This window comes from Mandrillus leucophaeus, unplaced genomic scaffold (genome assembly GCF_000951045.1).
Source record: "Mandrillus leucophaeus isolate KB7577 unplaced genomic scaffold, Mleu.le_1.0 Scaffold5, whole genome shotgun sequence".
NCBI lineage: Eukaryota > Metazoa > Chordata > Mammalia > Primates > Cercopithecidae > Mandrillus > Mandrillus leucophaeus.
The window spans coordinates 11,434,557-11,460,112 of record NW_012105364.1 but is presented as its reverse complement, the minus strand read 5'-3'; the positions used below and the strand labels follow the sequence as shown (position 1 = coordinate 11,460,112).

General features: G+C 37.2%; 1 protein-coding gene across 4 annotated transcripts in view; it reads left to right on the top strand.

The window, feature by feature from the left end:
* The window catches only part of SPAM1 (sperm adhesion molecule 1 (PH-20 hyaluronidase, zona pellucida binding)), a 46,383-nt gene that overhangs the window by 3,373 nt on the left and 17,454 nt on the right, over positions 1-25,556 (top strand). For 3 of the 4 annotated variants that reach the window (XM_011995940.1, XM_011995943.1, XM_011995941.1), the window contains exons 2-3: positions 20,841-20,951; positions 24,309-25,468. In XM_011995940.1, coding sequence (XP_011851330.1) covers positions 24,515-25,468 — 954 coding nt within the window. In that variant the 5' untranslated portion in view covers positions 20,841-20,951; positions 24,309-24,514. Of the gene's footprint in view, positions 1-18,684; positions 18,770-20,840; positions 20,952-24,308; positions 25,469-25,556 lie in introns of all 4 variants that reach the window. The other variant, XM_011995942.1, reaches the window with a different exon arrangement.

Here is a 25,556-nt window from a genome sequence, read left to right as displayed (position 1 = left end):
TTCATCTTGAAAGAGAGAGTATTGGGCTACTTATAGGAAAGGTTTATTACTCTTCCAGGTAACGCCCATTGACTGTGCACTCAGTAGCTATCCAGTCTCATTTATATGTGAGGCCCAAATACTAAGTGGGATATCTTTTAGGACTGCATCCTCTTCAGAAGATTTTAAATTGATATGGGTTTCCCTTAGGGAAGGTAGGAAGCTTGAGGTTTGGTCTGAAGGTAGGAAAATAAAAAACATCTTTATAATTATACTCTATGGTGGCATTAAATTTACATAACAAACCTCTGCCTAAAAGGTTTGCCAGTAAGAAGTCAGAAACTAGAAAGGCGTGATGGATGTTAAGAGGGCCTACAAATATTGGGTGGCCTAAGAGGTAGGCAATGAAACAGGCTTCCCTGGAGTTCCAACAGCTGAATAGAATTAGAAGTGATAGATAGAGATGAATACTTTGAGCCAGTAGTAGAGAAAGTCACGTCAGTGTCAATTTAAAAATTCAGTTCTTGATCTTCTATTTTAAGGATGGAGGATATGCTTCCTCTCTCAGAAAGAGGAAAATGGATCCTCTGAGGAAGTTGGGGTCCGGAGAGATTGTTTAAGCTTTCCTTTCTTTTAAGTGCAGGACAATTGTTTTTTTCAATGTCTGGCTTTGTATATAGTACCTGCAAACATCTTGAAATGAATAGGGGAGGCTCTGGGGCTGGTAAGAAAAATGGGTGGGACTTGAATTGCCCCTAGAGTCATAGGTGTGTTTTTATAAAGACTAAATTTGCAAGGCAAGGACAGTTGATGTTAATTCTTCCCCCCTCCTCTTTTCCTGCAAGTCTTTTTTCAATGAATGGGGTAGAAGCTTCAATCATAATGTTGAAGAGACTGTCCTGCCCAGACAAAAAAGCTACTGTGGATTTGCTTCCTTACTCCAGACGGAGGATTTCCAATAAAGGTGGAAATAATAAGATTTTTCTGTTCTGGGGCTTTGAGGTTAAATGCAGCATGCCTTTGGAAAGTCTGTATACAACATTCCACAAAAATCTTGGCATCCTTTTCTTTCTGAGTGTACTTTTCAACCTTAGACCAATTCACTTTGGTGGGAAAGGTCTCTACTATCACTTTTATGAGGCCCTAAATATCAGCTGCCAGCTGAGTCATTTCCTCGTCATTTGCAGGAAGGCCTGGGAGAAGTTCTGGCTACCTGTTTTCTTCATGTGTGTTTGCTGCTGGGGAGAGGTAGTTGTCCCTAGGGGGTTGTCTGGCTTGTCTGGTAACCACAGTATTACCCTGGGTAGGAAGAGCCAATCAAAATCCCTAGGAGGGGAGTTGTATATTGTCACTAACTTTTCTAACTTCTCTCTAAGTTTGATAGGATCTTCTGAAAGGTGTGCATTTTGGGGGTGGGGTGGGGTGTGGTATAAAACGACTTTTTATTTTAAAAGATCTGCTGCTGTCCAGAGGACATGAATTCTTTGCTGTGGGCACTAAGGATACATCCACAAAAGGAATTTCATGGGAAGACTTGCAGCTGATGGGATCTGATTATATCAGCCCAGAAAGTAGATGGAATTATAAGGGACAATGAAATGAGCCCTGCTGTGTATCCCTGGGGCCTCTGGCAAAGTTATTTTCTGACTATCAGCATTTACATAAGTAACTTGTATTCCCTGGCCTGGAGATTAGGCCAGAGTGCTTTCTGCTATTCTTGCAGGGAAAAAGAATTTAAAGAAGGAAGCTGGGTGTTTAGGGACTTTTTTTTTTTTTTCCTTAGAAGTCAGAGGAGCTTCAGGGATTATAGGAATTTGCTTACGAGTCTGAGCTGGATTTGAGGGAGAGAAACATAAGTCAGGGTCTGGAGATTCAAAATACCTTCTGGAAGGTTAGGGATATGGAATTGAGAGTAAAGAAGAGCACAGTTGCAGGGGAAAGGAACATGTACAGTAGATGTGGATTTTTAACTTTTGTTCTAAGCCTAATTTCTGTTCTTAATCTTGAGGGAATCTCTAAGCCTAGCCATAATGCTCTTTTTTGTCCTACTTCCGATTTCAACTTCCCGTAGGTACCAAAAAATCATTTGTTTAGGATGAGATTTCTCTAAAAATCTTTTCTAAAAGTTTTTCTAAATCCATGAATTCATCATGTAGCCATTGCAAATAGGATCTCCAAGCATATATCCACTCTAACAGCAACTCAATCCAATAAATCTTTTCATGAAAAAACCTGGAGGTAACTTTCTAGGCTTAGAATACATTTTTATCATGAATTCAAGAGGTATCCCCAAAGAGGTGCAGAAGATGCAGCTCCAATGACCCAAAAAACACTCCCAAAAATAGCCTAAGAAAGCAAAAACCCTCATTGTCACAGGCAGTAAGAATAATGTTTGTGAAAATTAGTGTTTCTGGTGTCCTACACAAGTGAGATGCATCCGATTACAGACTCTCTAATCTGTGAGATTGGACAGGTGATGCTGGATGGGACTTCTCGCACTGGCAAAGCAATAAGGGTAGAGACAACAAAGACTCCGTATAGAGTGGGACCTTGAGAGCAAATGAGACATAGGATTTACTGGGGGAACTTACATACAAGGATGGTCTGGTCATGGAGAGCTGGACAGGACAACTGCTCCCATTTGTAAAAAGCATGCAGATTATATAACATTTTTACTTAGCACCTGCCACCTAGCAAGCTCCATCTAACCCAAAGCAAAGGGCCTTGATTCCCTGTATGGCCTATATTCTAAGGGATGGGTCAGGGGTTCAGATGTCCTTCCTAGCTAAGGAGTGAAACTCTGGGTTGGCTACTCCTGGATTCTTAGACTACAAGGTCATTGTCAGGGTGTTCTTAAGTCATAACTTTCAAGTGCATCTGCCATACTGACCCCTCATTAAAACAAACTCTCCTGAAAGCTGGCATGGTTGGACAATGAAAATGCTGCTTGCACACTTCATGTTGTTGGGACTCAGAAAGTAATACCCCATAATGAAGGCCTCAGAAGCAAAAGTTTTTATCTGACCTTCTTCTGCCCTCCTGTCTCTCAGTCCCATTTGCCTCCAAGGCTAGCCATAAAAACTAGAATTTCTGTTCCCCTGAACAGGTCATAGATATCAGAACCCCTTTTACCCAAGTCAGCCATAAAACCTAAAAATATTACTCTAACTTTCCCTCTGTCTTTCTATATAAAAACTGGCCATAAAGGAATTATGTGACCTACCTTGTTTGACTGTAGGTCATAAGACCCCCATTCCAGAGAGATTCCTGTCCCTTACCTAGAAGGAAGGAATGCATGCACAGAGAGGCCAAGAAAAATCTAGACAGGTAGGCCTGGCTGGACTTCTCTCCCTCAGTCTATTAGCATTAGATCCTACCCTTTTTGTGCAGTCATATTACTATATGACTGTTCATACTTTGCTGAACTGAAGCGTAAAAATAGACAATTTCCCCTCTATCCTTGGGACTCCATTCTGAAGGCTCCTGTATGTACACGTTAAATAGATTTGCATGCCTTTTTTTCCAATTAATCTGCTTTTCTCCAATTGATTTTTCAGCATACCCTCCAATGTCTAGGGTTCCTAGCCTTATGGTAGCCACTTGATGCATCCCTGATAACCTGTACCCATCAGCTGGCAGAAACCAAAGAGCATATCCTCACTGGTTACAAGCCGAGATCTCAGAACATAAAAAGTGATGAAAGGAGAATCTCATCTTTTTTAAAAAATTGATGACCCACAGCAAAGTTTGTCCAAACACCTGCCCAATGAGGACAGTAAACCCATCAGTCTATAAAGCCAGTTTTAACAACATGCCTTATAGGACATATGCCTGTGATTCCCTTCCATATGAAAAATTACACAAAAGACAGAGACATAGGAAAACAATGACCATCTCTGGGAGGGAAAGGATGAATTAAAACCAAGAGTACTTCAAATAAAAATCACAAGGAGTCCAGGTTGAAAATGTCCAGGTTGATGTGGTAAAAATGTTTACCTTTTCCTAACTTTGCTGGGTGCTCCCAAGATCTCAGTGGTAACCTCTGGAGTGTGCACGGTGTCCCAGCCAATGATATCTCACTCTCATTGCCAGAACCCACTTGCATTCTGGGCTCCTCGGCTATGGGATCAGTCCAATCCCAAATTGGGGCAGCCACATCAAGTGGTATCTATGGCTAGGAGTGCTCAGCTAGTATGTGGAAGACCCTCACCTACTTCGTTGTGCTCCCTTGGATGGGAGTGAAGATGATAATTGTCTTCTTGAAGTTGCATCATGGAGAGCACAGGAGACCTGAGTTGATTCCTTACCCCCATCTCTGCATTAGATCCAAGTCTTTTTCTTGAGGAGATGGTAACCATACTCTATTTCATAACCTTCATGTGAATCTGTTTCTAACTGCCTGTGAAGATGAATAAAGAGAATCTGAACCATTACAAATCTACTGGGAACCACAGAACTGGTTTGAACCATTACTCTGCACATGGACCAGAAAAAGTGTACAAGACCCTAATCTCACCTTCTTTATTTGTATATAATGATGACCAGTAAACTGATTTGCCATCTCTTTGCTTGTGGCAAAATGTAGCTTAAAGAAATTAAATTTTGATTGGTCACACGCAAAAAAATCATAAGTATCTATACCCAAAGAACTAGTTCACACAAATGGTTTCTCCTGCTAATCTGAATTTGAAAAGGGAAAGACAAGGATAGTCTCTTGCCATTTTCTTTTGACCAGACTCTACAGGCAGAGATTAGGAGGTTGATGTGGTAAAAATGTTTACCTTTTGCTAACATTGCTGGGTGCTCCCAAGATCTCAATGGTAGCCTCTGGAGTGTGCAGGGTGTCCCAGCCAATGATATCCCATTCTCATTGCCAGAACTGTAGGGAAAGAAAAGTAACTTTCCTCTACTCCTGAAGTTCTGTGGGTGAGGCTCATGAATTGAACTGACAAAAACACAGATTAACAGGAGAAGAGCAAACAATTTTTAAAATATTATTTATTATATATAATAAAGGTATTTCTTATTCTATCCTACCTATTTTATTCTATCCTATTCTACACTATTATAGTCTATTTTATGGGCTTTTTAAAAGTCTTATTACAAGCAATTAAATTTACTTCATGACTCACTAATAGGTTGTGACCTTCAATCTGGAAAAAATGCTAGGTATAGGCTTACTTAATATCACTTTCTTGTATTACTGTGTTCTCAATTACTCTCTATTGTGCTTCAAATGAATTGCACTACTTAAGTGAAATTTAGTTGTGGCTTTGCTGTAAGACCAACGGGTTCATATGCTTGCTGCACAGTAACAGTGCAATACACTGAGACAGCAGTGTTTGCAGCAGAGAAAGAGTTTATTGATTGCAGGGCAGCCAGGTGAGGAGATGGGAGGAGACGCTCAAATCCATCTCTTCAAGGATTTCTGGGATGAGGTTTTTAAGGGGATTGTAGAGGACAACGGGCTGGAAGATTGGGGTTATTGATTGGTCGGGGTAAGAGGGATGAAGTCATTAGGATGTGAAAACTGTATTATTTGGAAAAAGGAGACGAGTTAGCTCCTCATGTGGTCCCTAGACCAGCTGACATCAGTAGTTTCACTGGTATGCAGGACTTAAAATACATCTCAAAGGGAAAACTTACATTTAATAATGTTCAAGTTGTCATGTAGAGCAGTTAGGGGGAACTACAATCTTTAACAGTCTACGTGATTCTGGAGCAACAGGGAAACACTGTTGGGAAGTGGGTCAGAGAGCAAGCTAACCTAACGTTTAATGCTGAGTGTGCTGCAGGCTTGGTTTATCTTAGTTCTCCCCCTCCCTTCTTCCTTGATACATTTTATAAACTTTATGAGAATTCTTTCACTCTGTAATGCTCTTTCTAAATAGACTTTAGCCACAGATGGTCTCAGAGTGGAGGGGCTGACTGAATTCTGCTGTGGAAGTGTTGTTTTACCTTTCCAATTTCCCTTTTAATGAGCAGCATGTGATCTCTCTGGAGGCAAAACACCAGCAGTGTCTCAGTTTATTGGTGGAGATAAAGGGACAATTGTAAATACATCTTGCTCTGAGTTTCTACAATTTGAAATGAATTTTGCTATGTATAACCCTTCGTCTTCCCACCTCACCTTTCTTATTAACCACATTCTTTACAGAAGACTTAGATTATTGTTATTACCCCCAAGCATCTCTGTATTGTCTAAATCAGTATCCATGGCAAATATTTCTTTAATGTTCTTAGGGTAAGGGTTTACAATCTGTAAATTTTTATACAGATACCCCTATTTGAATTATATATATTGGTTTTTATGGCTCCCAAAATGTCAAAAAGAATCCTCTCCATACCTATTACAGTTATCTTTCTTGTAGTTTGGAATAAATGCAAATGAGCCATAATAAGCAAGATTTAATAATATTGGTAGTCCAGGGGAAATAACACTACACTTTAGATTTACATAGTTCCGTAAAAAAACACGTCAGGTCGGGTGCGGTGGCTTATGCCTGTAATCCCAGCACTTTGGAAGGCCCAGGCGGGCGGATCATGAGATCAGGAGATTGAGAGCATCCTGGGTAACACCATGAAACCCTGTCTCTACTAAAAATACAAAAAATTATCCGGGTATGGTGGTGGGTGTCTCTAGTCCCAGCTACTCGGGAGGCTGAGGCAGGAGAATGGCGAGAATCCGGGAGGCAGAGCTTGCAGTGAGCCAAGATCACGCCACTGCACTCCAGCCTGGGCGACAGAGTGAGACTCTGTCTCAAAAAAAAAAAAAAACCATACACTTCATACGTATCATTTTACTCATTATCCCAACATTCCTGGAATTTAGACAGATTTAGGAATTACTGATGTATTTTTAAAGAGTTAAGTCATGCTTAAAGATTGAATAATTTGAATCTTTCAGCTGTTTCGTAATAGAACTACAAATGGAAATAAAGCCTCAATTCTTTTCTGGATCTGAGTTCCTTAGTCTTTTTAGACACGTGTTTCATCAGCTTCCACCTCCCATAGGCAAATGGAGGACAGTAAAGACAGAAAGTAAAAGGTAAAAAGTGGATGTAAGAAGACAGGAAAAAAAGTCATTGTCAAGAAAGACATTAATAAATGTTTCTAGTGTTGTTTTGTGGCACAAGTATATTCTAATCTTATACTATATCACATTAGTTAGAAAGAATGGTGGCAATTGGTGCTGGGAAGATATTTGATTATGTAAGACTTTAGTCATAGTTTTGCTATCACAAAATGAGCTTTTTTTTTTTTTTTTTTCTTAAAGAGATGGAGTTTCACTGTGTTGCCCAGGCTAGAGTGCAGTGGCTGTTCACAGGCATGATATTGGCACAGTACAGCCTCAAACTCCTGGCCTCAAGTGATTCTCTGGCCTCAGCTTTCCAAGCAGCTGGAACTACAGACACATACCACCATGCCTGGCTGTACAAAATGTGCGTTCTTAAGGTAGACTTCAGGACATAGCTTTTTAGGAAGATAAATAAAAAGCCACTTAACACTCTGACAAGATTTTTAAACAAGTCATCTATCCCAAGGAAAAATTCAGTCTGCATCCTAAGTGCTCCATGTAGAGGCCTGATATCTCTCTAGGCATCAGATACCTTAAATAGATAACATGAAAAATACTTGTTGCATTATCTTTTGAAGATGAGCTAATATAGATTTATTGGCATTTACCTTCAGCATTGGTTAATATGCTTAGTTACAATTGATGAGATTGGGTCCCTATTACCTTTGGACAAAGGTGTTTTCTGTTTGTGTCTGACTATAGTGGCTATTTGGATCTTTAATACAATCCCATATGTAGAAGATTTAGTAACTATGACTTTGGCAAATCATAGAAATAAATCCCAAAAGTCATCTGACTGGTCGAGAGAAGAGAAACACTGCTTATTGCTAATAGACAGTTAATTGCAAACCCATAGCCCTCATTATGGTTATTATACTTTTGTGAACATCATTGTGCAATGCACCAGTAGTAATAAAGGTGTTTGTCATTCTTCTTAAACTTTAGCCTAACTTGGTACCGAGCCCTTTGCCTTAGTGCTAGGCAGCTGAACCACTGTAATCATAGAACCGGGATTGGTCCTAGGTTTTTTTTTATAGTGGGATGTTGGGTTGACTGAAAGTCAAGTATCACTGATCTCAGCCTGGGGTTTGACAAGAGACATTTGACAGACAGCATCCTCAGCAAAGCTATTATGTTTTTAATTAGCATCTTGCATTTAGATGCTCTTCAAGTCTTTTTTGAGATGGAGTCTCGCTCTGTCGCCCAGGCTGGAGTGCAGTGGCGAGATCTCAGCTCACTGCAAACTCCGCCTCCCGGGTTCTTGTCATTCTCCTGCCTCAGCCTCCCAAGTATCTGGGACTATAGGTGCCCGCCACCATGCCCGTCTAATTTTTTGTATTTTTAGTAGAGATGGGATTTCACCCTGTTAGCCAGGATGGTCTCCATCTCCTGATGTCGTGATCCGCCCGCCTCAGCCTCCCAAAATGCTGGGATTACAGGCGTGAGCCACCATGCCTGGCCTCAAGTCTTTATTCAATTACTTCATTTCAGTCATATTTGGGTGCGTCAGCCTTATGCTTGCCTGCGAAAGACATACTAGTCTTCTGAATAATGCTTGTGTTCTGTGGCTTCTGGATGACATACTTGGTTTTTCTTTGAATATTTTGACTTTAAGTTTCATCATCAGCCATAATTTTGAGTTTACTTAAACTCAAAGGACATCAAATTCATTTAGTTAATTAACTAATTATGCACAAGAGGAGAGACAATGATATTCTGCTAATCAAACTCTAATCAGGCTCATTTGTGCATTATTTTTGTCTAAGTTTCAAACTCTGGGCTTGGGTGTCCTTCCTTTCGGAGTCCAGTTCTAGCAAGAACCTGCAAGTCAGTTTAGCAGGAATTCCCCATCTTCTATTTCAGATTACTCTTGGGGGTTCCTCATCCTCCATCATCCCCCAGGAGATGTCTGATCACCCCGAGCAGCCTTCAGTAAGAATACTGTTAGGTTGTTTTCACCAGAACCTGCCTTACCTGAGATCTTTCCTCTTAGTAATTTTCTATCCTGCTGATCCCCACCCTGCCTTTTGGCTACAAATTATCGCTTTTCCTTGTTGTTTTTGGAATTGAGCCCAGTATTATACTGAGGTTTTGTTTCCCCTATTGCAATTGTTTTTTTCTGAATTAAATCTGTTTTTACTGCTGTAATTACTGCTTAGTTCTCTTTTTGTTTTTGTTTTTGTTTTTTTTTCTTTGGCTTCTGATTGGTGGATTTAGTTTGTGTTTGAACATCTTCATTTTAAAGTGTCACCGTTGGTCATAATTTTGAGTCTAGTGAAATTTAAAGTATATCAAGTTCATTTATATAATTTACTAACTAACTCATTTAGCACGCATCGATTGAGTACCAATTGATGAGTGGCTCTGAAAGTTTAACAATAAACTAATCCTAATATTAAAGGTGTATTATATATATTCTTTAATAAGCTCTGAAACCTACAAAGATATTTTGGACATAAAATGTTATTCACATTTTTTCCCCAAGGGAATTATCTTCCAAGAATAAGATGAATTATTTTCTTATTTTTAATACAGCATAATTAGTATTGACTTATCATACTTTTTTTGTTTTTTTAATTTAAGAGATGGGACCTCACTGTCATCCAGGCTGGGGTGTGGTGGTGCAATCCCAACTCACTGCAGCTTTAAATTCCTGGCTTAGAATGATTCGCCAACCATAACCTCCCCAGTAGCTGGTACTACAGGTTCACACCACCATGCCCAGCTAACTTTTTTATTTTCTATTTTTTGTAAAGATGGGGGTCTTCCTATGTTGCCCAGACTGGCCTCAAACTCCTGGCCTCAAGTGATCCTTCCGCCTTGGCATCTCAAATCTCTGGAATTACAGTCATGAGCCATGGTGGTGCTTAGACCTATAATGCATTTTTAAAATGTGAAAGTACTAATATTTCTTATAATACATCAATAATACTGAGTCATTGCTGAAGGATTCAGTATTTCCAATTCATGTTTAGTCAGACTGTGATTTTTCTAGTCTCTTAGATATATTAATTCCTAATTACACCATTACAATAGGACAAGTTTGCTGTACAAATTGGACATGTGTGAATTATATCTCTATGTTTCCAAATAGTAATTAAATAAAATTTTATTTTGGGAACTGCTCTTGAAGGATTTCATCATTTTATTCTTCTTTTTCTCCCTCCCCTCTTTCTTCCCATCTTAAGGAAAAGAAGCAGGATTCTGTAAACCAAAAGGTATCTGAGACAGGTCTCAAAACATTTAGCAACTTTATTTTGCTAAGGCTGTGGACACACCTGTGACGCAGCCTCAGGAGGTCCTGACGTGTTCCCAAGTTGGTCCGGGTACAGCTTGCTTTTACACATTTTAAGGAGAAGTGAGACATTACTCAGTATGTGTAAGATGTACATTGATTTGGTCTGGCAGGGCAGGACAACTTGAGGTGGGAGCCACCAGGTCATAAGTAGATAAGAGACAAAAGGTGGCATTCTTTTGAGTCCTTGATCAGCTTTCCATTGACTATACAATTTAGTCTGACTCAGTGAATCTGCATTTTTACGTAAACAATAGGGCAAAGGAAGCAATCAGATATGCATGTCTCAGGTGAGCCTCAGTGGGATGACTTTGAATTCTATCTGTCCTTTGTTCATGAGGAATTCCCTTGTGGGCAAATTGTGAGGGAGGTATGTAGCTTTTTATCATTGTAGCTAGCTCATTTAGGAATAAAATGGGAAGCAGTTTGCCTGACATAGTTCCCAGGTTGACTTTTTCCTTGACTTAGTGATTTGGGCCTCCCAAGTTTTATTTTTCTTTCACATTTTCCCCTTTTCTTTTAAAAGTCTTTCAGAAAAAGCATTTTAGAAGAAAATGGGCCTTCGTGTCAGGTTATGTCTCATCCCTTGTGGTTAGGACAGTTTAATCCTAGACAGGTAGGTCCCACATTATTAGGAAAGCTCATTTTTAGCAAGTTGTGAAATCTCACGTTTTACAGAAAGGATATAGGGAGAGGAAGGGAGAAAAACAAAGAAGTGAGCAATACTGGAAAATTGATATAGGCATTATTACTCTGAACTTTGTGAATCAGTAGGCTGGTATGAAAGTGGTTTATGTATGTAAATAGGTTCCTGTCATTTTCTTCTAAAGTTTAATTTGTCTAGCTTCAGTCTGCAGGACTTTAAGAAAGCACAGCTTAATTTTTAGTGATTTCAAATCAGGAAAAATGGGGAAAAAAAGGAATAGAAGAAAAAAGAGAATAGATTATTTTGTAGACCAGTAGTCAGGAAAAATTTTAGAATTCAGTCCAAACTATAAGTTCAGTCCAAATAATAAAAATTGAAAAATATTTGGCAAGACTAGAATCTAACAACAGGTGTACTATAGTTATTTATTTACTGCCTGAGAGACCTTTTTTCTAAAGTGTAGCTTAAAACAAAGGTCTCTGAGATAGTTTGAAACATATTTTTTCTTTCTCCAGTCCTATTTTCACTAAAGACAAGTCATAAGAAAAATTCAGTTGCAAAGTAAGTTTTAGTCTTATTATATTTGGCCGTAAAGGCCTGACAGTATATGCATAAAATCGGCAAGAATAATTGTTTCTTTTTTTAAAAAATTGGCTTTGCTGAAACTTTATTCCATAGGGAATCTCAGATTTGACTTTAATGCCTTAAGCCCAGCCTGTGCCTGCAAATACCTGTATTAATGGAGTGAATTCCTCACCTCTAGGTCCCAAGGAATCTTGGGGCTCCTGGGACTGTCAGAAAGTGACATTCTTTACTTGCCATAGATCAGGAACCTGTACAGGGACTGCGTAGACAAGATAGAAGACCAGCTTTCTGAAGGGACTTTTATTGCTCTTTAATTCAACTTTGATTCCTTAAAGGAGTCTGTATCTGAAAGAATTCAATTCCAGTAAAAAAAACCTTGGTAAAATAACTAGTGTCTACAATTATGTCCTGTTACAAAAGAAAACAGATTCTTATTATACTTATGCAAATAACTATATTGCTATAAGTTAAGCATACTTGCAACTGGTTTCCAAATTTTGGAGAAATCACGTAGAGAGGAATATGCTCCAAATTTTGTTTATAGGCATGTACTTTACTCAATTACTAAAAGCTGTAAATATTGCAAAAGAAAAATTTTTCTTACCTCTGATAAATGAAGGATCAGTAACATTTTAAGCAAAAAGTAATAAAAGGATTTATTTCAGTCTTCCATGGGGTTTAGTCTATGCAGTTAACTCCTGTTCTGCTTGATATTCATGAACATTTCAACTCTCCTTAAGAATCTTGGAAGTTTTTCCTCTATTCTAGTGTCACAATCTCCAAAGTTATCAGAAACCTGCCTTCAAGAGCACCTGTCAGAATCCTGTGCTGGTTATAATGCCACCTTTTGAAAAAGATAAAAATAAAACTGGATGACAAAAGTCTTAGAACAGTCATAGTTAAATACACAATTTACAAGAAAATTGGTTACTTCTGTGAAACACAACAATTTCACGTAATAATCATAATTATTACTGATAACATATGCTTAGATGTATTAGAAGCACAGGAATTTTGTACAACTCCAGAACACACACTAATAACACATTTATATAAATATAATTCAAAGAAGGTTAAACATTGTTTCATATTTGACAATGCTTCCTGTATGATTTTATTGTATCAAATAAACCAAATATCTCTTATAAATTTAGGGAACTAATATCAATAAATTTATGAGGACCAAAATTAGAATTTGATTTTGGAAGGTTTTTCAAGTATAAAATGTTTAGAACACTTCATATCACAAAATAGGATCACAGTCATTATAAAGTAAGTCATTTATTTAGCCAAAATGATAACTCAAAGATTAAAAAAACAAAAGCAGAAACCTTTGTCTTCGAGAGAGGAGACTTAAATTCCCAAACAATAAGCCTTAATGAAGACAGAAGGAGGTCAATTAAATATGTCTCTCAAATCTTATAAACTGCCTATAAAAATTTAATTATCTTGACCATAAGATATGATTTCCATAAGCCTTTTTGTAACCTTTATAATCTTTTATTAAGAAGTGGGTTAATGCTCCAAGAAAACCTTGTTGACCAGGTGCTGTGGCTCACACCTGTAATCCCAGCACTTTGGGAAGCCAAGGCGGGTGGATCACGAGGTCAGGAGATCAAGACCATCCTGGCTAACATGGTGCAACCCCATCTCTACTAAAAATCCAAAAAATCAGCTGGGCATGGTGGCAGATGCCTGTAGTCCCAGCTACTCGGGAGGCTGAGGCAGGAGAATGGTGTGAACCCAGGAGGCGGAGCTTGCAGTGAGCCAAGATCACACCACTGCACTCCAGTCTGGGTGACAGAGTGAGACTCCGTCACAAAAAAAAAAAAAAAAAAAAAGGAAAATCTTGTTACTCTAACACGGGGGTCCGTATTCTGGTCTTGCCTTAGCATGCCTTCAACATTAATGGTTAATTTATAGAGAAACTGAACTTATTTTCTCTCAAAATCAGCCCTTATGATCTCACATGCCTAGCTCTTCTGCTATAGTCCCTGGGACTTGAATTGAATAGTTTTAGTTTCTGGCCCTGTGTCTCATGAACACAGTTTATTTTGATTGGCATCTTCTACTGGGTCTGAAGATGAGGCTTTAACTGCCAAATCTTTAGCAAGATTTGGGGTCCTTTTTTGAGTCAGAAGTCAAAGCCCTGTACTCAATGACACAAGGACTGTAAAAGCACATGCAGAAAGTTACAGGGATGTAATAACCTTAATTAAATAAAAATTTAATCTCAGTTTTTTCCTAAGCAAACCCAAACTTAATAATAATGACAGAGAAATTTTTTTGATAAAATGTAAAATCTGTTTGTTAGGTCCAATTACCAAAAGGCAAAAAAAAAAGACCTTCTGCAATGTGACTGCTGTTCATTTAGACAATTTTCATGTCAGATCTAATGAGAATGGTACTTGAATTAATTAGACATAGGAGGTGCTTCCTGAGCAGTTTAAAGCCAAGAGCACAGAATATTATGTTGGAAGAAAACATTTCCTTTAGACCTTCAAGATAAAACATTATTAGCATCAGGACAAAACAATTATGACCCAAAGAAAAAACCTACAGTAGTTGAAAATGAATTGAAGGACAGAATTATTATTTCAGTCCATTTAAAAGGGGAGAGAGACCTGAAAACACCGAGACGCAGTAAAAGTTGAACTTTGCATACAAAAAATTATAAAGTCTTGTGATTTTATTGAGTAAAGCAGTACCTTAAGAAAATCTCATTATTCTAATCAATTATTTAGCTTGTAAGTGGGGTTTTAAAAATATTAAATATAGACAACTTGATCATATAAAAGTTTTTTCTTTTCATAAACCCTCTTATTATGACTTACACAGACCATTCATGACATGCTTGAACGTGGTTGTCCTGAACATCCCTCTTTCTTTAACAACCAGTCATTTTATTCTAGGACAAAAATTTAGCATACAAGATTGTTTTGCATGTAAAATTATTTTTCTTTAAGCTTTCTTACCAAAAATACTACTTTATTTCTTTAACTTGCTTTACATCTCTCTTATTTCCAGGTTAGTTTTACCTCGTTTTATACATAATCTTTAAAATAGCTTTGAATTAGACAAAAAGTATTCATCTTTGAACAAGAGCACATCTTTTTTTTTTAGAAAGAATGTTTTCCTACTCTACATACTTTTTAATTGGAAAATACCCATTTAATAAAATATCTGTTATTTAATTTAATATAACTTTAGGTTCTAAATTATGATATTTATCTACAAGTATTTATCCCATTACATCTACCCAATTATTTTATTTTAATAGTTTACCTGGGTTATTTATGAAAACTGTGATAGTAATCATTTAAGGTTATTTCCCTGTCATCATTTTACAGCATGTGAATTTCAGGAGTTTACCTAAGTAAGAACCTTAAGATTAAATATGTGGTTATTTTACTAAGTAATTCAAGATTTAGCTGTTTTCATTAAACCAATATTAGCATCTTATTTATAAAAAATTATAAAAGCAAAGATCATTCCATTTTGGGCTGAGTTTATCATTTAATTACCCTTATGCCAATGTTGACACCTTATGAAAGGGATAAGGGATAAGTACGAAATCTCTTGACCAATAAATGCAAACAAAAATATACACTGACAATTTTTAAGACATTTCTAATATTACTTACTAATAATTTTAAAACTAGCTTATGAAAGGTTTTACTTAAGTCATGTGAACTTGAAAAGCATTTGGACTTATTTTTTCATTTATAAGTACTCCTTAACTTTAAACCCAATTTGGTAACTTGTGGCCAAAAACGTAACAAAGTATGTGTACATACACACAAACACACATACACACTCACACACACAAAGATCCTACAGCTTTTACTTCAGAAATCTAGCCATGAGATATTAATAGAAACCCATTGGTTTGCAAAACAATAACAAAAATGTTTGTATGTGAACAGTGGATTTTATCTCAGTAGGAAAGTAACAGCAGACAAAGCAGGCAGGAAAAAAAAACAGAGATAGAGAATTTAGGAACTTTATAGCTGCAGGTTGACCTTAGGGCTCTGAATTTTCCTTGACATAATTTGCCTGTAAGTATAAAATGTGCACAAGAACAGTCCTAATGTGTAACCAGCTTGAGTATTAGAAAACCTAGCATGCCCTTCCATTTATACTGCCCCTTGCAAGTAGAGACATCATAAAACCAAACAGGGTGCCTGAGAGGAGGTCATCCTCCTTGTCTTTCCTTTCTTAGATGATTTGTTTCCCACATTTTTTCTTAAAAGGAGGAACTTAGCTGTGATCTAAGGTTTGGCATGTGGGAGTCCAAGTGTGCTGGTTGTGGGTGGGACTCCACATTGTACCACTGCTGAGTCGTTTCTGCCCTCTTATTGTTGCAGTTTCTGTCTCCAGAGGTCTAGCACCTCTGGGAGAGCTCGAAGTGTGAAGTGGTCAGCTTCCATATGCACTTACTGGATGAGCCTTTTTAAACTAATTTTGTTGGTGGTTCCCTATAAGGCCACTACATGTCACAGGGGGTTAACCCCTAGACACTCCAACTTGGCCCCTGGTACCCAGGGGTGCTTTTTGGCTAGGAACTTGAGAGAGCAAAATGCCCTTTCTCTTCAGAGCTGAGAAAACTCAGTCTCTCATTTATCAATGACAATGACAGTTCAGGTTCTCATGGAAAAGCACAGTCAAGCCAATTTCGATTAATTTTGGGAGTAAAGGTAATGAAAAAGATTCTTCAGAATGCACCTCTGAATTAGAATGAGGATCCTAAACACCAACTTCCTAGGAGGAAAAAAAAAAAAAATCAGTGAAGACCACTTCCTGTAACTGTCCTCAGCCAGCTTTAACTTTGTTAGCTTTTGTCCACCATTACACATGCCAAGGTCAAATCCTTTCACAGTACAAGGTAATCTTTGGTACCCTCCAAAGCCAAAGAGGTCAGGTAATGCAAATACAGGAAAGTAGACCTTTAGACCTAGGAAGAATCTGCCCGTGACTTTTGAAACTCTACCAAGAAAGCAGAACACCCCAAAAAGGGGCAAGTGGTGCCCATGTTCTGAGTTCTTCTAGGGGTTTGAATCATTAGAAGCTTCTTTAGATTTTTCCTGGTATTGAAGATAGTGAAAGGAGAGGAAGGAATGGGGTGAAGAAAAGTAAACGAAAGAACAGTTGTTTTTTTAAGAAAGGAAACAAACACAGAAACCAAGCACTTTTTTCCCCCCTCTCTTTTGCAGTTATGAGGAATTTTAGCCAATCCATACAGGTCTTGTTCCCCATAATTTGGAATTCTCATTCAGATTTGACCAAGTCAGGTAGAGTTGGTCAACTCTGAGACCAGAGAGAAAGACCAGAACAAACAACAAAAAACCCCACAGTATCATTACTGAGCACTCTAATGGTAAGGAGAATTAAGACTAGCTGACTGTTAATCATAACTTTATCCAAGACAAAATCCCAATTCAGCTACTTACCTAGGAGTGGGTCTCAGGCTGAAGACAGCTCTCTACCATCCTAGAAGCAGGAAAAAATTCAAACTGGCCTTCCCTGTTGGAAAGCGAGCTCAAACTCCAGACATGAGTTACCTGCCTTCCATTGTCATGAAAGCAGAAAAACTTGCCTTCCTTGTTGGAAGAAAGTAAAACTCAGAAAAAGAGTTGTATAGCAAAATAAAGTTTAGATCTCAACCCAATTTTGGGTGATTGGGGATTCTCTGGAGGGAGGGAAGCTTCCAGGCCTCAGCAAATTGTCCTGTTGGTTGGAGCCATAAAAATTCAAGCTGGTACCAAGCCAGTTGGAGATTTGTCAAAGGTCAGGGGCCACCTCCATGTAGAGTCCCTTCCACTGATCACCAAATTGTAAACCAAAAGGTATCTGAGATATGTCATACTACATTTAGAAAGTCTATTTTGCAAAGGTTAAGGACATGCCTATGACATAGCTTCAGGAGGTCCTGACAAATGTCGCCAAGTTGGTTAGGGTACAGCTTGCTTTTATGCATTTTAAAGTGACATGAGACATCAGTCAATATGTGTAAGATGTACATGGGTTTGGTCCAGCAGGGCAGGACAACTTGAAGTGGGGGGTTTCCAGATTTTAAGTAGATAAGAGACAAAAGGTTGCATTCTTTTGAGTCCTTGATCAGCCTTCCACTGAATACAAAATTTAGTTTGGTTCAGTGAATCTGCATTTTTATATAAACGATAAGGTAGAGGAAGCAATCAGATATGCATGTCTCAGGTGAGCCTCAGTGGGATGACTCTGAATTCTGTCTGTCCTTTGTCCAGGAGGCATTTTCTTGTGGGCAAATTGTGAGGTGGGTGTGTAGCTTTTTAAACTTTGTAGCTAGCTTATTTAGGAATAAAATGGGAAGCAGTTTTGCCTGACATGGTGCCTATGTTGACACTTCCCTTGGCTTAGTGATTTTGCGGTTCCGAGATTTATTTTCCTTTCAAAACTCTTAAAAGTAGTATTTTTCTATCATAAAAAAATGTCAAACTTGCTTTATCATTTTGAAAATGTTAATTTTAATTTATTTTATTAATTTTTAAAGGAGAAATTACTTTTTCTTTTATAATCAATGCTTTATTTTCTTGAAAACAGTTCCATGAAGTGTATGCTTCATTTGTATTACACTATAGAAATATATTATTAATTTAACCAAAGCTGAGCAATAAGTTCAGGTGCATGGCTCAAGCCTGTAATCCCAGCACTTTGGGAGGCCGACGTGGTGAGATCACTTGAGCCCAGGAGTTCCAGACCAGCCTGGACGTCATGACAAAACTCCATCTCTATAAAAAATTTTAAAAATTAGCCAGGTTTGGTGGTGTGTACCTATAGTCCCAACTGCTTGGGAGGCTGAAGTGGGAGGATCACTTGAGCTTGGGAGTTGGAGGTTGTAGTGAGCTAAGATTGTGCCACTGCACTCCAGCCTTGGCAACAGACTGAGATTGTGTCTCAAAGATTGAATTTGCTGAGATTAAAACACCACACACACACACACACACACACGCACAAACACAAACACACAGACAGGTTTCCCTACCACATTACACAGTAACATTTCAAAAGATTAAATCTTCCTTTAATTGACTGGGCAAAGGGCTGTTTTTTCTCACCCAACAGGTTAAATACTGCAGAGCTAATAGACTGGAGTGACTTCTGACATAATCACATCTTAAAGGAAAACTTTTCAGTTTTTACTTTAAAAGTAAGTTGCCTTTTGTTCTTTCTACTGCACAGCTTTGTAGCAAAAGGCAGTTATGGTTTTGTAAAAAAAAAAGATACAAAGTTCTGTAATGTGCCACATTTTAAGCAGTTTCTTTAACCTCAAGAATCTCTGGCTTGTTCAAAACTTATCTGGGTGATACTGAGAAAGTTAAGATGAGGCTGAAAGAACCAAAGGAGAGGAATAATTATGACAACAACAATAAAGAGGAAAGAAAAAAAGAGTTGATGAAATGCCACCTACAATGGGATTAACTTCTCTTGTTGAATCAGGTTTATGATAATCTATTTCTGGTCAATTTATTTATAAAATACAATAGTTTAAGAAGTTTCCTAGAAAATAATCTTACACAAAAGCTCCTTTCATTCATGAAAATACTTGTAAATATTTTTACTTTAGGAGAAAAAATACGCTTTTGGGGATATTATGCTGGTCTCTTAAAAGTTTCTTTAAAACTCTTAGCTTGGCGTCACTGTTACTTGTAACTGGAGGTATTAGTCAGCCTTTGGGTTGGATTTATGAACTATGTACCTTGGAAATGCCACACATCCTACCAAATGCGATGAGGATACGAGGGCAATCAGCTTGGGACCTACCACTCATGTGGAAATTTGCTTTTCATTTTTCATGTTAAAGAATGATTCCCACAGTATGTACAGAAGTAATTTAGAACACTAAAGTTATCTCAGTATCCTCAGGCTTCCTGAGGCTGGAGGCCATTTTCAGTATTGTAACAAAATTTGGTAGTTTTGAGTGAGGTCTGTAGAGAAATGGAAACTGAGGAGGTGTCTTGTGAATGACTTAGATATGGGACTCTCTTTGCTCCTCCCCCTTTGGTAATGTTATGGTTTGCTTTCACCAAAGTTATAGTCTTGCCTTTTTCAATATTTGTCCATATTTCTGAATTTTAAAAAATATTTATGATCATAATTTATATTCAAAATATATAACAATTTTAATGGTAAGAGGATTTTGTCTAAATTCAGTTCTTAATTCCATTGAGATAATGTATACATAAACTCACAGGAAATGGGAACTCCAAAAGGTAGATTCTGAAGGCAGTGTCTTGACTGACTTCTATATCCGTTATGATTCTCTAGAGAGAAAGCATTTGTCATAGAAATAAAGCGTTTGTTGTGGAAAAGAAAAGCAGAGGACTAAGCCAAGAAATTTGGCTCTTTTTTTCCTGTCTGATACTCTCCTCTCCTTACCTCAAAAATCCTAATCTTCCCATAACATCATGTTGTATACCTTAAATATACACAGTAAAATTTATTCGAAAAAAAATTTCACAATCATCAACTCCTCTTGCTCTTACAAGAACAAGAATCCCCTGTACAAGCATCCTGGTAGATAATGTGTGGAGAGGTTTACGGTTATTTGTCTTTCCTCACTGAAGGGAAGCTGAGATTCAAATTTGTTCTGGCAAACTATTTTCTAACATTAAAATTTTATTCATTTCCACTTTTTATTTGAGAAACAGTATGATAGTTGGATGAAAGAAGATTAGAAGATCAGAAATATATAATGGACACTCAGAAAATAAAAATATTCTTTCACATTTTTGAATAGTTTTAATTCCTTAAGCATGCACATACATGTTTTTGCATACTTCAACAGTGTGTAGTTTTGTGCTTTATTTCACTTCGTATTTTAGGCAAACATATTTACATGTTGCATCATTATCTTTGTAACTAGTTCTGATATCTGCATACATTCTTTCAGGTTGAAATACCATATTAAATCATTTCTTATCATTGGGTATTGAACTTGCTTTTTATTTTTTCTCATTTCATAGATGCTACAATACATAGTGGTGAATACTACATGTGTGAATAACTACACGTAGCTACATAATTTTTATTACAAAATCATTTTGAACTTATCCTTAGACAAGTGATTCCTAGTTCAAAGGATTTAGCTAGCATGTGTTCCAGTGATAAAATGCCTTTACAACAGGAATAAGAGTTTAAGTAGAATTTTAGATATATTCAGAATTTAAAGTTTCTAAATCTATTTTGAGAGAAAATAATCTTTTTTATTTTTTTCAAAGGGATGCTAATGACTAGTCAGTGCTCTAGGAAGACATTGAGACCAGCCAACTTCTTGCCTTGATACTACTGAAGAGACATTGGGTGGCTGGACTTTGAAAGCAGACTTCTGGGTAAGTGCTATTGTTTGGGTTTGGGGGATAGCAAAGACTTAACAGAAGTGCTTTAAGAAGCAATTATCTACACAATGAGCAAGGAAGACACTTAAAAATGCAACTTTAATAGGTATAAATTGAATATAGAGCTTAGGAATACTAGTGGAAAGATAAGGTCAGGCATTATTACCTGGGGTTAAATTAGTTAAGATTTTCCAGGAAGATGAGGTTCTCTATTAGGGTATCTATGTATTTATTTTTATTTTTTTAATGGTATCTTTTTCATTAAAAGATATTTAAATTTAATTTTATTTTAGATTAAGGGTTACATGTTCAAGTGTGTAACATGAATATATTGCATAATGGTAGGATTGGGCTTCTAGTGTACCCATCACCCAGATTGTGACCAATGTAACCAACAGGTAATTTTTCAATCCTCATCCCCCTCCCAACCTGCTCCCTTTCAGAGTCCCCAATGTCTATTGTTTCCATCTTTATGTCCATGAGTACTCATTGTTTAGCTCTCACTTAAAAGTGAGAACATGCAGTTCTGTGTCTGAGTTATTTCACTTAGGATAATGACTTCCAGCTCTATCCATGTTGCTTCAAAGAACATGATTTTATTTTTTTTATGGCTGAATAGTATTCCATAGTGTATATACACTTCATTTTCTTTTTCCAATCCACCAGTGAGGAACACTTAGGTTGATTCCATGACTTTGCTCTTGTGAATAGTGCTACAATGAAGATTTGAATGAAGTTGTCTTTTTTACATAACGATTTCTTTTCCTTTGAGTAGATATCCAGTAATAGCATTGTTAGGATGATTGGTAGTTCTATTTTTAGTCCTTTGAGAAATCTCCACGCTGTTTTCCATAGAGGTTGTACTAATTTACATTTGCACCAAAAGTGTATAAGTGTGTCCTTTTTTCTGCATCCATGACAACATTTTTTTTGACTTTTTAATAATAGCCATTCTGACTGGTGTAAGATGGTATCTCATTGCAGTTTTGACTTGCATTTCTCTGGTGGTTAGTGATGTTGAGCATTTTTCATACATTTATTGGCCTCTTGCATGTCTTCTTTTGAAAAATGTCTGTTAATGTCCTTTGTCCACTTTTTAATTGGGTTGTTTGTTTTCTTCTTCAATTTTGTTTGAGTTCCTCGTAGATTCTGTGTATTAATCCTTTGTCAGTGACATAATTTGCAAACATTTTGTCCCATTCTGTAGGTTGTCTGTTTAGTCTGTTGATTATCCTCTTTGCTGTGAAGATGCTTTTTAGTTTAATAAAGTCCAGTTTGTTCCATTTTTGTTTTTGTTGCATTTGCTTTTGGGGTCTTAGTCATAAATTCTTTGTCTAGGCCAATGTCAGGTTTTCTCTGTAAACAGGTAAAGTTCTCTATTAGATACTTTAAACAAAAAGATGTTATTCTTGATGCTAACTTCTAGGTTTATCCTCAATTTTGTGCCAATTCTCTGTTCCAAGGCTTTGCCTTAGATTTATGCTGAGGAAAAGATATTTCACTGATTAAAATTTTAAGCATAGAAGTGTCCATTCTTTTTTGAAGACTTCTGTGGGTAGAGACATTCTCAACAGGCTCATTCTGCCCCATGTTTTTCATTTCTTTTCTTTTTTTTTTTTTTTTTTTGAGACAGAGTCTCATTCTGTCACCAAGGCTGAAGTGCAGTGGTGCTATCTCGGCTCACTGCAACCTCCGCCTCCTGGGTTGAAGTGGTTCTCCTGCCTCAGCCTCCTGACTAGCTGGGATTACAGGAGCCTACCACCACGCTTGCCTAATTTTTGTATTTTTAGTGGAGATGAGGTTTCACCATGTTGGTCAGGCTGGTCTCAAACTCTTGACCTCAGGTGATCCGCCCACCTTGGCCTCCCAAAGTGCTGGGATTACAGGCATGAGCCATTGAGCCCGGTCCCCCATCTTTTTCTTACATAAAATGAACACGTGTAAATAGATTTAAATGTTAATTTCAGTAGGATTAGCTTACTCCTTCCCTGAGATACAGGGAAAGTTAATCCTTTATTCCATTTTCTTTTCCCTGTCCCTGCCATTCAGGCATTAGTATTGACAGTTGGTATTTAAAAGCAATTCGTTTTTCCCCCTAATATTATTTTAGGTGAAGATTATCTAGGTCCTGAATAAAGAAATTTATGAGTATTTAAGCTACAAAAATCTTTAGGTACTTTGTATGTTCTAAACATGAAGGGAAAAATTCACTATCTTCAAAACATGAGACTATAATAGTCTTTATAATTTTATTTTATTCTGATATGGTGATCTCTTTAGAGTCATATATTTTTCAGCAATGGAAATCACTGGATAATTTGCTATGGTAAGGACACATGTTCCTGGGAAGAATAGTATAATTCTTGTTATACTTTCATAAAGCAGTATACTACTAATCTAATTTAAAAGAAAGTTTCCAATTCCCTCCTAGAATCACAGAACATTTAAATATATCTTCTTGCAGGTAATTTTTGCAAATCCTAAATGCTGAGTATATACATAGTTTAATTTCTTGAGCCCAGACCATTTTATTGTACCACTTTTGTGGTTTAATACAGCCAGAGTATGTGCTATAACACCTTGCTTTGTCACAATCAGAATGACAAGACAATCTTACTTATCAAACACTATAAAAAGACCAAAATCTATATATTGCTTTTCTTAAGTTAGGCTAGAGCCAATCCTTTTAGTAGAAAATGGAAAGTAGTAAAATGTTTTATTAACTTTAGACATGAGAGTACATTATTGTAAGATGTGATTGAGGAGTGTACCAAGGAGCCTTTCAACTTGTTTGGTAGAAGTTTTTGGTTGATTCAATACATTCAGCCAAACTGTTGATTTACTACTTCTGGCAGAAGTGAGTTTGCTCCCCTTTGATAAAAAAAAAAAATGTGAAAAAAGAGAAAAAAGAAGAAAGAAAGAGAAAGATGAAATTTCAGAATTCTATGAAAGGTTGTTTTCAGTATATGGAAGACAGCTAGCAAGTGGTCTTTCAGGAAGCAATAAACAGAATGAGAGGATCAACTTGGAATTTATTTTCCTCCAATGGGCTTTTGCTAAGGCATTGCTTGGTACAGCATTATGTACAGCCAGAAAGGCAAAAGGAAAATAGCTACAGTCTCCTTTCTGTAGGCCCAGTAGTGATTTGGAAAGATGAGAAAAATGTTAACTAGTATAGAGTTTGTATCATACATGAAAGGAAATAATTTCATAGATTCAAACACAGGAGTGGGTCCTCCATCTTCTAAGATGAAATTAAACCCCCTGCACTTAAAGTTGAGAACTTGGTGAAGCTTACATTCTTTATTATGAAATGCATCATAACAATGTATTCTGTATTTCTTTTTTCAGTTATAGGTGACGCAACTTGCAAAACAATCCTGAAACATGAAACAAGAATAATAATATTTAAATGTAACTTAATCATTATACCTCTTTATCCACCAAAGTGAATTCATTCCATTCCCTTTCATCTGTGCTCACACTTTGCATCAAATATTGGGTAAACCAACGTATGTAGGAAGAAATAAATGTTTTCATAGTCATTACTCTTTACAATGGGAGTGCTAAAATTCAAGCACATCTTTTTCAGAAGCTTTGTTAAATCAAGTGGAGTATCACAGATAGTTTTCACCTTCCTTCTGATTCCGTGTTGCTTAACTCTGAATTTCAGAGCACCCCCTATTATTCCAAATGTGCCTTTCCTCTGGGCCTGGAATGCCCCAAGTGAATTTTGTCTTGGAAAATTTAATGAGCCACTAGATATGAGCCTCTTCACTTTAATGGGAAGCCCCCGAATAAACGTCACCGGGCAAGGTGTTACAATATTTTATGTTGATAGACTTGGCTACTATCCATATATAGACCTAACCACAGGAGTAACTGTGCATGGAGGAATCCCCCAGAAGGTTTCCTTGCAAGACCATCTGGACAAATCTAAGCAAGACATTCTTTTTTATATGCCAGTAGACAATTTGGGAATGGCTGTTATTGACTGGGAAGAATGGAGACCCACTTGGGCAAGAAACTGGAAACCTAAAGATGTTTACAGGAATAGGTCTATTGAATTGGTTCAGCAACAAAATGTACAGCTTAGTCTCCCACAGGCCACTGACAAAGCTAAACAAGAATTTGAAAAGGCAGGGAAGGATTTCATGCTAGAGACTATAAAATTGGGAAGATCACTTCGGCCAAATCACTTGTGGGGTTATTATCTTTTTCCGGATTGTTACAACCATCACTATAGGAAACCTGGCTACAATGGAAGTTGCTTCGATGTAGAAATAAAAAGAAATGATGATCTCAGCTGGTTATGGAATGAAAGCACTGCCCTTTACCCATCCATTTATCTGAACACTCAGCAGTCTGTTGTAGTTGCTGCACTCTATGTGCGCAATCGAGTTCGGGAAGCCATCAGGGTTTCCAAAATACCTGATGCAAAAAATCCACTTCCGGTTTTTGTCTATGCCCGCCTAGTTTTTACTGATCAAGTTTTGAAATTCCTTTCTCGAGTAAGTAAATCAAGGTATGAGGGCTATGAAATGAAATTCACAAAATACGTTTATTGAAATTTAATATTATTTTCGAAGGGAGTGAAAT